At 33.6% G+C, this 15,028-nt stretch overlaps 1 protein-coding gene across 8 annotated transcripts in view; it reads left to right on the top strand.

The window, feature by feature from the left end:
* nrg1 (neuregulin 1) overlaps positions 1-15,028 on the top strand; it is an 87,938-nt gene that overhangs the window by 53,878 nt on the left and 19,032 nt on the right. For 4 of the 8 annotated variants that reach the window (XM_002933991.5, XM_012955101.3, XM_012955090.3 and 1 more), the window contains 2 exons: positions 4,339-4,462; positions 6,830-6,897. In XM_002933991.5, coding sequence (XP_002934037.4) covers positions 4,339-4,462; positions 6,830-6,897 — 192 coding nt within the window. Of the gene's footprint in view, positions 1-4,338; positions 4,463-6,829; positions 6,898-7,390; positions 7,450-15,028 lie in introns of those variants that run through there. The other 4 variants (XM_012955099.3, XM_012955095.3, XM_012955107.3 and 1 more) reach the window with 2 other exon arrangements.

Raw genomic sequence — 15,028 nt, 5'->3', positions numbered from 1 at the left:
CTTCCTTATGGCAAATTTCAAATTATCAAAGGGCACTAGTGATGTGCGGGTCGAGATTTTCTCAACCCGACCCTAACTCACCTGCTTCCAACCCGAACCCTGCCCGGCCTGGCTTCCTTCCTTTATTTATAGACCCGCGCCCGCCCTGCAATAATGTCACAAAAGGGGCAGTCGGCAGTGTTGCGGGTGGGGAGGGCGAGTGGAAGAGCTTAGTCCAAACCCCCCCGCAACCATCAGGTGTTGTGCCAAGGTTCGGCCCGGACATGCCCCACCCCCCGGTATCGGGCCAGCCCACACTTAAGGGCACCTATCATTTTTCCAACTGGAGGTGTGGGCTAATAAATACTGTACTCTGATTGGGGAAACAATACTATTTTGAGAAGAAAATTTGTCTAGCAATCGCTATGCTGCCTACACTGGAAGGAAGCTTCCAGTGCAGGCACTAATGGTCAAAATCATGGACATAATGAGCAAATCTTCAGGCTCATTCTTTATGCTTGTGTGTGATGTAATATCAGATGGTTTTTCTCCCAAACCTATGTCAGATATATGCACATAATGAGCTGGGAATAGTATTATTTCCCCCATCAATAGTGTGGACTCTATTAATCCTGATCTCGGGTGGCAGAAACAATTTAATATAATAACTATAATAGGTGTCTTTTAATAACTTTATAGGAATATAACATCCTTTAACATACATTTCTTCATATTTTTAATAGACACATTAAATGGGAAAATTAAATGCATTGTGTATTAAAGTATGTTAATTTTTGAACTTGTAAGTGTAATAAATATTATATTGATAAATGACTATTGGGTTAAAAAAAACTGAATATAACATTTGTGGCCATTGATCTGTTTTAACTATAATTTTCTAAGACTAAATTCTAAGAATTTAGAATTAAAGTTCTTTGTTGCTATTTTTTAATTTTACACTTGACTCTCTGTTGCTAAAATAATATTAAAACTCATATGTAAACTTGTAAATTGGACCAATTATTTCCAATGCAAGGCATTACAGGTCAAATCATTCATCTACTTAGCAATTAGATATGGCTCCCCCTTAAGGAAACAATATTTGTACTAAAACTATTCATACCTGTCATGTTTAAGCTGCCAAGGAATTCATGAGGCAGTTTGATAACAGAAGGTTGATGCCGAGCATTACACTTTGCACAGGAAATCCTGTGATAAAGGATTTGGATAATCTCCATAAACAGAAGTCACTGGTTTCAGAGGATGTTGAACATGTTGATGTTGAACGTGTAAAACGTGGAAATTATGAAAAGTTTGTGGAAATGTATGTTTCTAACTTCTTAAACTGAAATATTTTGATTTATTTTACAAAACTTTGAATACAAATATTTGTATTGGTTATTAATCACTATGATTATTTATAAGGCTAATATTTAATTTAAGCTGTCCTGTAAAAGTACTGCCTGATGTTGATTTATTAATAGGGAACTAAGAAAATAGCTATAGAAATACTGGCAATCCTTGATACTCCTAAAACACTTGTAGTATCAGCTGGCTGTATTAAAATTACTTTGTTTTCAGTAAGTAACTATACAGCAATGTTAAATAATATAACAAAATTAAATTTAGCAACAACCCTTGATCTAGTTAGTATTAGATTAGCTTCTGCCTTGAATTGACTATATACCCTCCTGGAGATTGCTAATAGTGTTTGTAGTAAAAGAGTTTGTTGTATCCAGGTATTGTTGTAATTAGGCTAACTTGCTTTGATTTTTTATGGTTTAGAAACATCTTGAGTATATATAAAATATTTTTTTAGACTCAAGTATTAGGCTTTTCATTCTTAATATTTTGTAGTGCCTTGTAGCATTATTTTTGGAATGCATTAAATTAATCATTTTTAAAATAAAATATTATGGTTTTACAAGTGCTAATTTTCCTCTCTGGAGCAAATGAAAGGTCTGACAACTATAGTAGTCAGTAAAAATCATCTGTGTGACATAAGCCCCTCTGTCAAACTAAATATTGTATGTGTGTGTCTACTGGCATAACAATACATTTCTGTGTATAAACTATAGCTCTTAAATTTTAGTTTGTACATTTTTATCTAGAAAACGTTCTTTCTGAGACATTTGATATTGCATTATCACAAAATAAAATAGTCTCTTGTAGTCTATCCATCTTTTTTTTTTCTTGGACATGCTCTCAGGAAATACATTGTCTTACAGTATCTGCTGAATGTTGTCGTCTTGATATGTTATCTTTGGCTTGTGCAGCCATTAATCCCAAGAGGAGAAAAAAATGGTTCAAAACAAAGTTAATTTAACATGAGCCAGTGTCTTTATGTGTTGTGAAATTTCATTGTTTAAGCAGTGTGTTTCAGATGTTTAAAAACAATCTTGATAATGTTACTGAATGCATAAATTATTTTTTAATTAACAGTATTCAGAAGTGAGAACATTTTCTAAATCAATGATTAAAAAAAGTGAAAAGAATATAAAGAATATGTTTAAATAGTCTTGTGTTTGGTTCTGCAGGAGTCAGTTTTATGTTTCGTACCAGATAACATCTATAAATATAAGGCAATTCACATATTGAAAATCCCCTGGTCTGTATCCTAATAAATGTACTTATCTCCTTTGATGATGGTCAGCATCAAAGAGTCAAATGTATATACACTAAACTAGTTAGACAGAGCATGTTTTTGTTTATAAATCAGTAAGATTGTGAATATTTGTGCTCAACACATAGGGCCTCATTTACTAATCCATGAAGACTCCAAGTGTATTTTCTGCGACTTTTTCGTACCTTGCGTGACTTTTTCGTACTTTGCGACAAAATTGTATTGTCGCGCCGAGTACGAAAGTGTTGGATTCATTCAAGCTTTGTTATCATGACTTTCCTTGGGCCAGGTTGGAGCTGCAAAGTGCCATTGAGTTCTACGGGAGGCTTCCAAAAACATGCACAGAAGGATCAAAGTCGGAAAGGTTTTCCCGCTGTTTACAATCATTCAGTATGAAAATTTCGGATTACCAATACGATATTATCATGACTAATACAATTTTTTCGTAAGCATTTTCATGATATTTGCGATCTTCAAAAATTATCGTATCCAATCCGAATTTTTCCCATTCGGGATTCATACTCGTGATTTCATGAATGTGCCCCAATGTATAAATATTTCTGTTCATTTTCTTACACTGGGCAAATTTTCTAAAATTTAGTACCCCATAGCAATTAGCTTTGATGTGGTTACTGTAGAAGGTAGTACCACATCCAGGTAACCACTAAGGGAAGACTAAAGCTCACCATACACTGAGCAATAGGCTTAGCAAGGTCACCAGATGAGCAGATCTTTATCTTATTGATCCAGTTAGCCTTTGGGCCAAACAATTGGATCACAGTGACAGGATGTGGGCCATCAGGGTGAGGACTGCATCAATAAGCCAATGCACTTTTCACCCTAAAGGGATTTTTAAACCTGCTCGATCAGTATCAGTCGGGCAGGTCCATCTGAAGGTTCCATACACAGGACAATAAGTTGGCAACTTTAATCACCCTATGTATGGCCACCTTAAGAATATGTATGATATGCTATTGGTTATTGAATTAGTGCATGTTTTCCCATTGTCATATGGGCAAGTATATTTATATACTTTATATTTATATTTGAGTTTTAATATTTTACAGCCAACTAATTTTTGGTCCTTTTAATTTTATAGTATACATTTTTATGCAATTAAATTAATCCAATAGTTTTGTTAGTATGTTTGTATTTCCTAAAATCTGTACAGGTATGGGACCTGTTATAAAGAATGATCTTGACCTGGGGTTTTCTGGAAAAGAGGTCTTTTCCATAATTTGGATCTCCATACTTGTGTCTGCTAAAAAAAAAAAAAAAATTAAACATTAACTAAACCCATAGAATTGTTTTGTCTACAATAAGAATTAATACTATCTTAAGTGAGATTGAGTACAAGGTACGGTTTTATTTTACAGAGAAAAAGAAAGTATGCTTTAAAGTATGGAATTATTAAATTAAAATGGAGTATATTAGCAATGGCCTTCCCATAATTCTAAACTTTCTGGATAATGGGTATTTAGATATGGTATTTGCAGGTATTTACCTGCAATGTAAATTCAATATGATTGTTGATATATTGAATGGGTGTAATGACAAACCTGTTTGTTCACCTGACATTGCAATTCCCAGTATGTACAAAAATCTCCTCAATAGTTTGTAATAAAATTATCCTGATTTTGGGGTCAACTGAGAGACTATTCTTGTGGCATGATAATAAGTGCAACAGTTAATAAACCTGTATACTAGTGCACTAATGGTATTATCTGTTTTGTCAGGTGACACCACAACTGGACCAGGTCACCTTATAAAATGCTCAGACAAAGAAAAGACCTACTGTGTCAACGGAGGAGAGTGCTATGTCCTCAATGGTATAACAAGCAGCAACCAGTTCATGTGCAAGTAAGACAAGTTTACAGACTGCAATACTTTGAATGACATGTTTATTTTGACTGGAAAGTAACTATCCAACCTAAAGTCTTGTGCTCTTTGAAGTGTAATGGTATTGCTGCAAGGCTGTCCTGCTCTTGGCCATCAAGCTGTTGTTGAATGACAAGTCCCAGAACATTGTTAAGTGATGTCGGGTTATGAAAATATTATACATCTTCTAAGATTACATATTATAGTTAATGGGTAATTTTAGCACATTTTGATAAAACCTGAAAACAATAATTTTTTTTTACCAATTAAAAATTGGTTTATTGTCCTTAGAGTATTCAGAAAAGTGTAAATCTATAGCTTATATTATGCTTTTAACATTTCATATTACCCTTTTTGCTTTAGCCAAAAAAGGTAATATGGATACACAGTATAGCGATAAAACCTTTTTAATACCATAAAAATACCACATTTACCCCCATTTTTAATAAAAGGCATTATGTTTACCTGGAAGCAGTAACCCATAGAATCAATAAAATGTTTGCTTTTAAACAGGTGATCAAAAATGTTACCTGCTGGTTGGTTGCTATGGGTTACTGTTCCTGTGTAAACCTAGTGCCTTTTATTACATAACCCCATAAATCTTCTATATAACCTCCAGCAAGCACACATGCAAACACGCAATCAGTTCATTTATATCTGAACTCACTAAAATGACCTGGAATAATAGCGAGCAGCCAAAAACACAATTTTTTTTAGTATGAAATGCTGTATGATCCCTTCCTAGTTCCACCCAATTGTTTCATTACTTTCATAGCCTACATATTTCCATTACATTACTACAAAAAACAGAAAATTATATTCTTTAAAGAATAATATATTTGTGTATTTTTCCTTTTCAATAATAATGCAGATTTGATTATCTAGTGTACATAACATTTGATAGGTATCTTTAACAAAAGTTTCAGCACTTCAATGCTCCTTTCTCAAAATTGGACTTATGCTTGGAATCATATATATCATATAGTCATATATTACCTATTCATGTAATAAAAACCATATTAGCATGTATAAATAAGGGGGAATAAGAACGTATTTACTAATTTTCTGTAACAAAAGCACAGTACTTGTTGGATATTACTTTCTTCCTTTTTCTTTAATATGTTACATAGCTTTTGATTTTTTACATGGCACTGGGTTATAAAAGTGAACATTTAAAACTGTATTTGTTTCATGTGGATATTGTAATACTGTACTGATATAGCAGTGTTTATGCTTTCAAGTTGTTATTTAACTTAATTGCAACTCTTAGCAAAAAATGCAGAGCAACAAGTTGATTGTCCAAAGTAAATTAGGAGAGATTAGAAGAGATTCTGAGTAGCCGTGGGGAAAACAACTCCACGTGTAACATTGTCAATATGAATATCATAAGTGTAAAAATAATTTCTTCTTCTATGCACATTAGGCACCACCACAATCCCATTAAATTTACCCATTCAATTTAATACAGAGAGTATTTATATAAGTGTTAGAAGCTATTACATTATTACATTAATAACACATATTTACAAACTGCCAATATAATCCACAGTGCTATATACAGTTAATGGGTATATACAATGAATATACAGATTTATATACAAAGCAACCAATAATGTGATACAGAAGGAGAAGAGGGCCCTGCCCAAAAGAGTTTACAATCTAGAAGCCTGGTAAACTATACGGGGGTTATGTAATAAAAGATGCAAAGTTTGGTACTGGTCACCAATACGAATCATTCAGAAATTAACATTTAATGATCATCGGTTTAAAAGCAAGCACTTTATTGGTTGTTCTACGTTACTGCACCTGGGCAAGTAGAGGCAAATTACATATAGGGGCAACTGTCTATACCAAACCAGTTTAATTTTATTTTCACAATCAATAAGTGATTGTTTTAATCTTTTACTATAATCTGCTGTTATTTTGACTATGGTGATGAAAAATGTGTTTATTTAATGTTTATAGTATATCAACACAACTTATTTTTATCCTTAAGGCCTTCAGTTTATTTAATGTTTATAGTTTATCAACACAATGTATTTTTATATTATCCATCAGGCCACATTGTATTTTTGCTCTTTTATTTTTTATAAACAGGCTATGTAAGTCTATATATTTTTCAGTTAGAATACTTTTGCTAATTTGCATTATCAATTAATGTGCTGAGTAAAGTCTACAACCATGAGGTTTGTAGAAGGTATAAACTAAAATGTTCACTTTTTACATTTTTTTCCACCTTGGTGTCAGGATCATAAAAGAGCTGCTGATGCCCTAAAGAAGCAAAATGCAGGTGGATTTTTTTAATTATTAGTTTTGCTTTATTTTGCTCATGGAATTTTTACCCTTTAGGTGCAAACCTGGATTCACTGGAGCAAGATGCACTGAAACTGATCCATTGAGAGTCGTAAGATCAGAAAGTATGTCATAATAATCTGATCTTTAATTTCTTTCTTCCCAACTACAGCAACAAATATAAAAAAAAATTGAAACGCTCTTATGCTTGGTGCCATCACTTATCAAGGACAGTGATCTCTCTTTTTGTTTTACACATGACTAGATAAAATTTTAATCCGAAAATCCAGACCCATAGTCCACCATGTTACTTTTGAGTTGTGTTAATCATATTTTACCTAATAATGTAGTCATAGACACATTTTAGAAGTTGATCTTCTTTATCAAGCAAATGTTAGATTGGAATTATTAGACTGTATTAAGCTGGTGGCGTTTGGAAAATTATCATTCTATTTTTATTTTATCATTAAAGTCATGCTGGTACAAAAAGCTGGGGTGCCGTCTCTGATAGTGAACCACCAAGAACAATCAGTTTACACTTGAAGGATCTTCTTTCTTGGCATATATTCAACTCTTCTCTTTTCTCTGTTTTCTCTACCTTTTTGTCTTTACTCTCAGGTGCCCAAATGAATTTACTGGTGATCGCTGCCAAAACTACGTAATGGCCAGCTTCTACAGTACGTCCACTTCCTTTCTGTCTCTGCCTGAATAGGAGCATGCTCAGTTGGTGCTGCTTTCTCGTTGCTGCATCTTTTCTCCGATCTCATCTAGTACTTGATTTATCGTTCTCTACTAGGTTCAGTACTGTTTGCCTCTGCCTGTAGCATGACACCACATAATAATAATATTTACTATTATTATTACTATTCTTCTTTGACTTTGTTAGTGGGCATGCATGTGGTATTACAAGATATTGTTAAAACTGTGATTTGGAGGTAAGATAAAAATCATATGGGTAATACTTGATTGTAGAGTACATATAAAATAAGGAGTTAGGATACAAACTTAAAAATTAACAAAACAAAATTGGTTTTAATAGTGAAACTAAACATAAGAAAAAATAAATAGATAATTTGTATCAGAATTCTTTACTTTTATGTTATTACAGATATTGCAAAGCTGAATATACCCCATCCGAATTAGATATAATTGAAAATATTTACACATTTCTGTTAATATGTTACTTTAAATTTAACATTGTGGCATGTGTGAAACAAAGATTATGCCTAAAAACATAGGAGAAACAGCATTCCTAGGCCACCCTTAGCCTTTTTGATAGTTTAACGAGTGGTTTACTATGCTGTCCCTGTTGACAAAATAAACATATTTGCAATTTAACAAAATCTCAGCTTTCAAAGCTATTTTTTCACATAAAAGTGCTTACTTGGCCCCACAAGAGAATGGTCACTGACCTTTGGCAGTAATAATCAGGACAGTATGAGCTTCTTGTGCTACTTTTCTTAACATAGTGTTAATCATATTGCCAGCCTTGCTATTGAGCATGTGCAGTAGTGTAAGTGCTGCCCTTACTCTTCCTAAAACTATTGACTTTGCAAGCTCAATATCTTTGTCGGGGTATACTTGCTAAATAGCTTTTTTGTTTAATTATCCCCATGGCTAAAATGCATACTTTGGCAATAGGGACAACATGGTGCTGCCAACTTAAATTTCCACTATTACTTAATGAACATTACAAGATTAATGCCATTTTGATTGTATTGATCAGACTTTGTTTTTGATGAATACTGTAGCAGCTCTGTTAAATCAAACAGAGCTCTAACAAAATTTATGGAAACAGTTCCAAACTTTTCCAACTACCAAAAAAAAAAAAAAATAAATAATAAAAACATTGCCATCGTGTAGACCATCCTAATCATCTCTAAGGTATTGTCCACATAGCTGATGTTTTACAAATGTGGAATTAACAGCAAATGATTAATGTATATATGCTGTGCATTAATATTACACATTGATGTAAATCATTTAGCAGTTAAATATACTTACATATCATGTATTTATTTGATCATTAAATCTGTTTACTTAGAATTTATTCTCCTTAGCTGGGAAGCATTACTCACTTTGCAAGTATAACTTTAATACAGGGTTGCCACCTGTCCAGTTTTGACCCAGACAGCCCGGTTTTCGGAAGGGCTGTCCAATTCAAAACCTCCTGCCCAGTTTTCCAAATTACACAAACCAGGCAGGACTCACTGAGATTAAAGCACTGATCTAATTCTGACAAAAGGCATTGACCCTTACTTTCTCAATGTGGATCGCCCCAGTAAATTACTAAATCTGAGGATTATTGGCATAATGATACTGATATTTAATAGGCTAGACCACTGCAATGTAAGAAGGACACTATTTATGGTTACTTTACCAGTGCTGGCATCAGTCATAGCTCTATGACTGGAAAATACATATACAATTTTCTTTTATATGTATAGGATATCTAAATAACATTAAGGATGATGCAATGGAAATAGACTAATGTGGGTAACCACTAGCAATAAATTTTGAACAGTAAGGAAAATTTGTAAACACACTGTGTTTAAAAAAAAAAAAAGGAGATCCTTTTTTTTTTAATAAACACTTTAGATAATGACTATGAAGATTTTCATTCATCCAGGTCATGGTATATCTAGTATAAATAATTCCAAAACAACTGGACTTGTTAAGTAATCATTGAAGATTTTTCACTACTCACCCGAGCAGCTTCTTCAGTTTACTCCTTTGAAAATAGCAACGTCCAAATTTTGGACAAAGAAGACCACTGGTTTTGAAAGAGGTGTAAAAGAGACTATTCATGTTAAAGTGGAGAAACCATCCCTAAACAGAGGTGGGAGCCTTCTGCTACTTACAATGCTGTAAGTAACTCCACAGCATTCATACCTCTGTGAGTTTCTGAAGTCAACATAAAGAAAAATCTTTAGCACACCACTTACATACATACTCTCAGATGGTGCTTGACTTGCTCAGCCGCTCCCAAGCCTTTTTTCATGTATCTTTGCAAAGGGATAGAAGCACACCAATATTCCAGCAATGCCTTTAACTCATTTATTTGCAGGAACAAACGGCACCTCTCTGAAGTGCCATTGTAATTTGATTAATGGAAGAGTACAAATGCTGAGGACTTCCCATACCAGTCAGTTGAAATGAAGAAGCTGCTCCGATGAGTAGTGAAACGTCTTTAATTATTACTTAAGTCCAGTTGCTTTAGTTCTCTTTAGGTAATGTTTGTGATACTCCTAATTTACAATCTCTCAAATTGGCTGATAATTTGCACTTTCAAAGACCTCATACTAAGTAATATTAGTTTGGAAAATGAATAAAAAATAGAATGCAAACATTTGTAGGACAACCCAAACAAAAGTTTTTAAACGTTTTAAGTGAGTTCAGGTACACTAGCACCCAAATAAGGAGGTTTTTCCTGTGGAAATGTCTAACTCTAGAGAAGTACTTTTAGTAAGTAAATCAAAAGTTCCCTAGGCAACCAAATAACAGCTTTGTTTAATTTTATTTTTTGCTTCCAGTATAGAGAAAGTTGTATTTTTTTTTAACTTTGCAAAGTGATGTTTCTGCTATGGTTTCTGGTCATAAAACATCCAGTCAGGAATCTACATTTGAGCAACATTTTTGTCATTACTGCATAGTAGCAACAAAGTTTGGGCAGATTTATTATTAGTTGTAGCTTGAGTTTGGGTTTATTCATGTAGTAAAATGTAATAGAGATCTCTTTCATATGATTTTTTTTCATCTACTTCCTTTTTCCATTATTTTTTTTCCCAAAGGTTTAAGTGGCTAGTGTTTTAGCAACTGAAAAAAACTTGATTACTGATTATAAAAAAAGATTGTAGGATAAAAACACACTAGAGTAAAACCTATTGTTTCTTTTAGAATATCATGGCAAAAATTAACACCCTAATATAATTTTAAATTTATCTTAACTTGTAAAAATTTTAGATACAGGCATGTGAAAAACTACAGTTAGCCTATGTATATGTTTCCTTTTTTATTTTAGGTAGACATATCAATTCTTGTTCTTCATTAAAACATTATATAAAGATCAAGGTGATATAATGTAACAAAAAACAAGAAAAAACTACTTTAAAATCATTTATTCAACAAAAAGTTAACAGATATGTATTTGCCTTCTGTACCAAAGTAAGTACACCCTCGACTCTAATAACTGGTATTGCTCCTCTGGCAAAAGCACCCTCAAGTAGGAGTTTCATATCACTGTCTACCAGTCTCTGACTTCAACTCTAAGAAAAAACATTTTCTACTCCACCATGCAGAATCTTTTCAGATGTGTGCGGTTTGAAGGGTTTCTTGAGTGCAAAGGGTATTTCATCCCCCCCAAAGCATGTTTATCTAGGCTTTGACTTACAGCATGTAGACCTAGACTTTGATTTGGCCATTCCAGAACCCTCAATTTATTTTTTTTCCCCCAGCTATTTCTTGGTGAATTTATGGGAATGATTAGGATCATTGTTATGTTGCCAGGTCCTCTTTTGGGTTAAGTTTCAGCCTTCCTACAGATGGTCTTACATTATCCTGAAGTATCCTAAAGTTCAATGAAGAATTCATAATGGATTCTATGATGCAAGCTTCCCAGACTCTGATGCAGCAAAGCAGCCACAGACTATAGCATTTCTACCACCATGCTTTACAGCTGGTTTTTCTGGTAAATTGCTGTCTTTGGTTTTTACACATGTTGCATGCTACTGTGGCTAAATAATTCTATATTTGCCTTATCTGACCAAGCACATTGTTCCAGTAGTCCTAGGGGCTGATTTACTAACCCACGAATCCGACCCGAATTGGAAAAGTTCCGACTTGAAAACGAACATTTTGCGACTTTTTCGTATTTGTTGCGATTTTTTCGGCTTCTTTACGAATTTTTCGTTACCAATACGATTTTTGCGTAAAAACGCGAGTTTTTCGTAGCCATTACGAAAGTTGCGTAAAAAGTTGCGCTTTTTTCGTAGCGTTAAAACTTACGCGAAAAGTTGCGCATTTTTCGTAGCGTTAAAACTTAAAAGGTGCAAAGTTTCGCGTAAGTTTTAACGCTACGAAAAAAGCGCAACTTTTTGCGCAAGTTTTAACGCTACGAAAAATCGCCAGATTTTACGCAACTTTCGTAATGGCTACGAAAAACTCGCGTTTTTACGCAAAAATCGTATTGGTAACGAAAAATTCGTAAAGAAGCCGAAAAAATCGCAAAAAATACGAAAAAATCGCAAAATACTGATCATTACGAAAAAACCGCAATCGGACTCATTTCGACCCGTTCGTGGGTAAGTAAATCAGCCCCCTAGTCTTTGTCTAGGGGGCTGATTTACTAAGACACGAATTCCGACCGAATTGGAAAAATTCCGATTGGAAAACGAACATTTTGCGACTTTTTCGTATTTTTTGCGATTTTTTCGGCGCCTTTACGACTTTTCGGAAATTATCGCGACTTTTTCGTTACCAATACGATTTGCGCGAACAAACGCGAGTTTTTCGTAGCCATTCCGAAAGTTGCGATTTTTTCGTAGCGTTAAAACTTGCGCGAAAAGTTGCGCTTTTTTCATAGCGTTAAAACTTAAAAGGCGCAACGTTTTGCGCAAGTTTTAACACTACGAAAAAATCGCAACTTTTTACGCTACGAAGAAATCGCAACTTTCGGAATGGCTACGAAAAACTCGCGTTTTTCCGCAAAAATCGTATTGGTAACGAAAAAGTCGCGATAATTTTCCGAAAAAATCGCAAAATACCGATCATTACGAAAAAAACGCAATCGGACGCATTCGGCCCATTCGTGAGTAAGTAAATGGGCCCCTAGGTGTTCAGAAACACAAAGTACAGTTTTCCTGATGTTCTTTCTGGACAGCAGAGGTTTCTTCTTGGCACACCTCCCATGTAGATCTAATTTTTTAGCCTGTTTTAATAATAATAATTTAATGTCATGCACTTGATAAAAATAGTGGGAAGGTCCCTGTGGGTCCCATGATAAAATTCTGGGGTTTCTAGAGATTTATTCAGTTCTTTAGTATCTTGTGCTATGCTATTAGGCTGAACTTGCTAGGACAGCCTGGCCTAGGCAGAGGAATAATTGGTGTACAGTTGTTTGGCAACCTTTTTAAATATTGTTCCAGACTCTTTTCTTTCCCTTTATGAGTCTAGCCTTTAGAGAGTTCTTTTAATCTATGCATGGGGTTGCCGCACAAATCATGAATGCCTATAAAAATTACATAATGGAACACAAAAAGTATTTGTTATGTTATATCACCTTAATGTATCAATATTATTGAAATGAAGATCAAGTAACAGTATGTTAAAAAAGTAAAAAATTGCCATGGGCTGTACTTACTTTTTCACATGACTGTATGTGCTACTAAAAATGTTACTTTGCAGGAAGATGAGAAGAATTTTTTAAAAAAAAATAAGATAAAACAATAAACTTAAAAAATTACTTTCTGGTTAATAGAAATAATTTATATGAAACATATATATATATATATATATATATATATTAGTATAAAAAAGACCAGCAACTCCGGGATTTCTTGTGAAAAATCAAAACATATATTCAAAGTAGCATAAACAGCCGACGTAACGTTTCGGTCCACATCGGGACCTTTCTCATTATATATATTTATTTAATAAAATATATAACTAATTTCTAATGTTATAACATTAATACTATTATATATAATTATAATTGTGTAATTCAAATTCTTGAAAATGAAAATAAATACAACTATGAGCAATTAATGCTTCACATAATGTCAGCCCATTATATTTGTTTATGGTACACTTTTAATCTTTTCTTGAAATTATCAGCATGTAAACTTTCACCTAAAGTAAGGCTGGGTCCCATGTGTAACTTCATGTGTAGCAGCAAAAACACCCATCTGTGTATACATGTTGTGTCATAAGCTTCTATATGGGATAGAGGGTTAAGGCACTGTAGGATTAGCACATGTTGTACACAGAGCTGCTGTATACCAGTTCTGTGGTGTATAGGACTTACATTAAATGTGGGGTAATATTAGTTAAGATCTATAGTCAGTTTCTGCGTCCCTTGCTCTTTTGATTGACAGTAATCTAAAATAGCATTGTCATGTTTTCTTCATATATTCTCAAGTTATTTAAACACTTAACAGAAATAAACCATCTCCAAGTTATATAATACATATATATGTGTGTGTGTGTGTATATATATATATATATATATATACATACACACACACACATATATTTAAAGCATCATTCCTTGTGTTGCTTCTTTTTTTCAAATATCACTAAAATGACTGGACCTTATTACGAGGGTCCAGCTGTTTGAAACAACATGGCTAAACAGTGAATGAATATCACTTAATGGCTAGCCCTTTTTGTGAGGGTCCAGCTGTTTGAAACAACATGACTGAACAGTACATCAACACACCCATCTACATTTTTCAGCTTTTTTTAGGTCTTGGCCATACTAATAGATTTCATTGGCAACTAAGTAGTACAACTGTGGTCAATATTTTAAACAAGGACAGTTTTTTCCTCCAGGACCCATGAAGGATCGCCTTTTTGCTTATTTTTGAAGGAGACAATCATCTTTAAGAGATAATGTAACATCTTCAAAAAATAGAACCACCAGTCCTTTAACAGCTTGTAATTGTGGTTGGTACACAAAAATTTAGGGTAGCAAAATGAGACCCCCTTCCTGTCCCCTGCTAAAGCTAATATAAGAAACAGCTCTGTTAAGGCTCTAAAATGACCAATTGTCTGGCAGAGATGTGGGTAAATGGTTTTAATTTGGAAATGTTGGCCATTAAACCAATGGGAAAAAAAATTATGATAAAGTAGCTATACTAAAAGATTCCCAGAACAATATGCATGAAACCAGTCATGAAACAGATGCTCAGACAAAACCTTATAGCTGATTACTGCTTCTTAGTCTCCATACTTGAAACCGTGTTCATCATTACGTAGGAATGCATTTTAATGAATGATTACTCTTAATTTTATTTTCTTAGACCAGTGAAGCTCCATATCTAGTTATATCTTTGATTTTAGAAATTATTGTGTTATTAGAATGTAATCTAGAAATTACTTGGTGAAATTTGTTGTATATTATAAATTATGAGAAAAATAGGATTTTATATGTTTTACTGTTTATTTATAAACAGTTTATTTAAAAGACATAATTATAGAAGTTAAGATGTACTAGTTAATTTAGAATTATGGTCTCCGTTTTTCTATAGAAAATACCTA

This window comes from Xenopus tropicalis, chromosome 1 (genome assembly GCF_000004195.4).
Source record: "Xenopus tropicalis strain Nigerian chromosome 1, UCB_Xtro_10.0, whole genome shotgun sequence".
Taxonomy (NCBI): Eukaryota; Metazoa; Chordata; class Amphibia; order Anura; family Pipidae; genus Xenopus; species Xenopus tropicalis.
The sequence above is the reverse complement of the archived record's forward strand: the minus strand, read 5'-3'. Positions and strand labels throughout refer to the sequence as shown.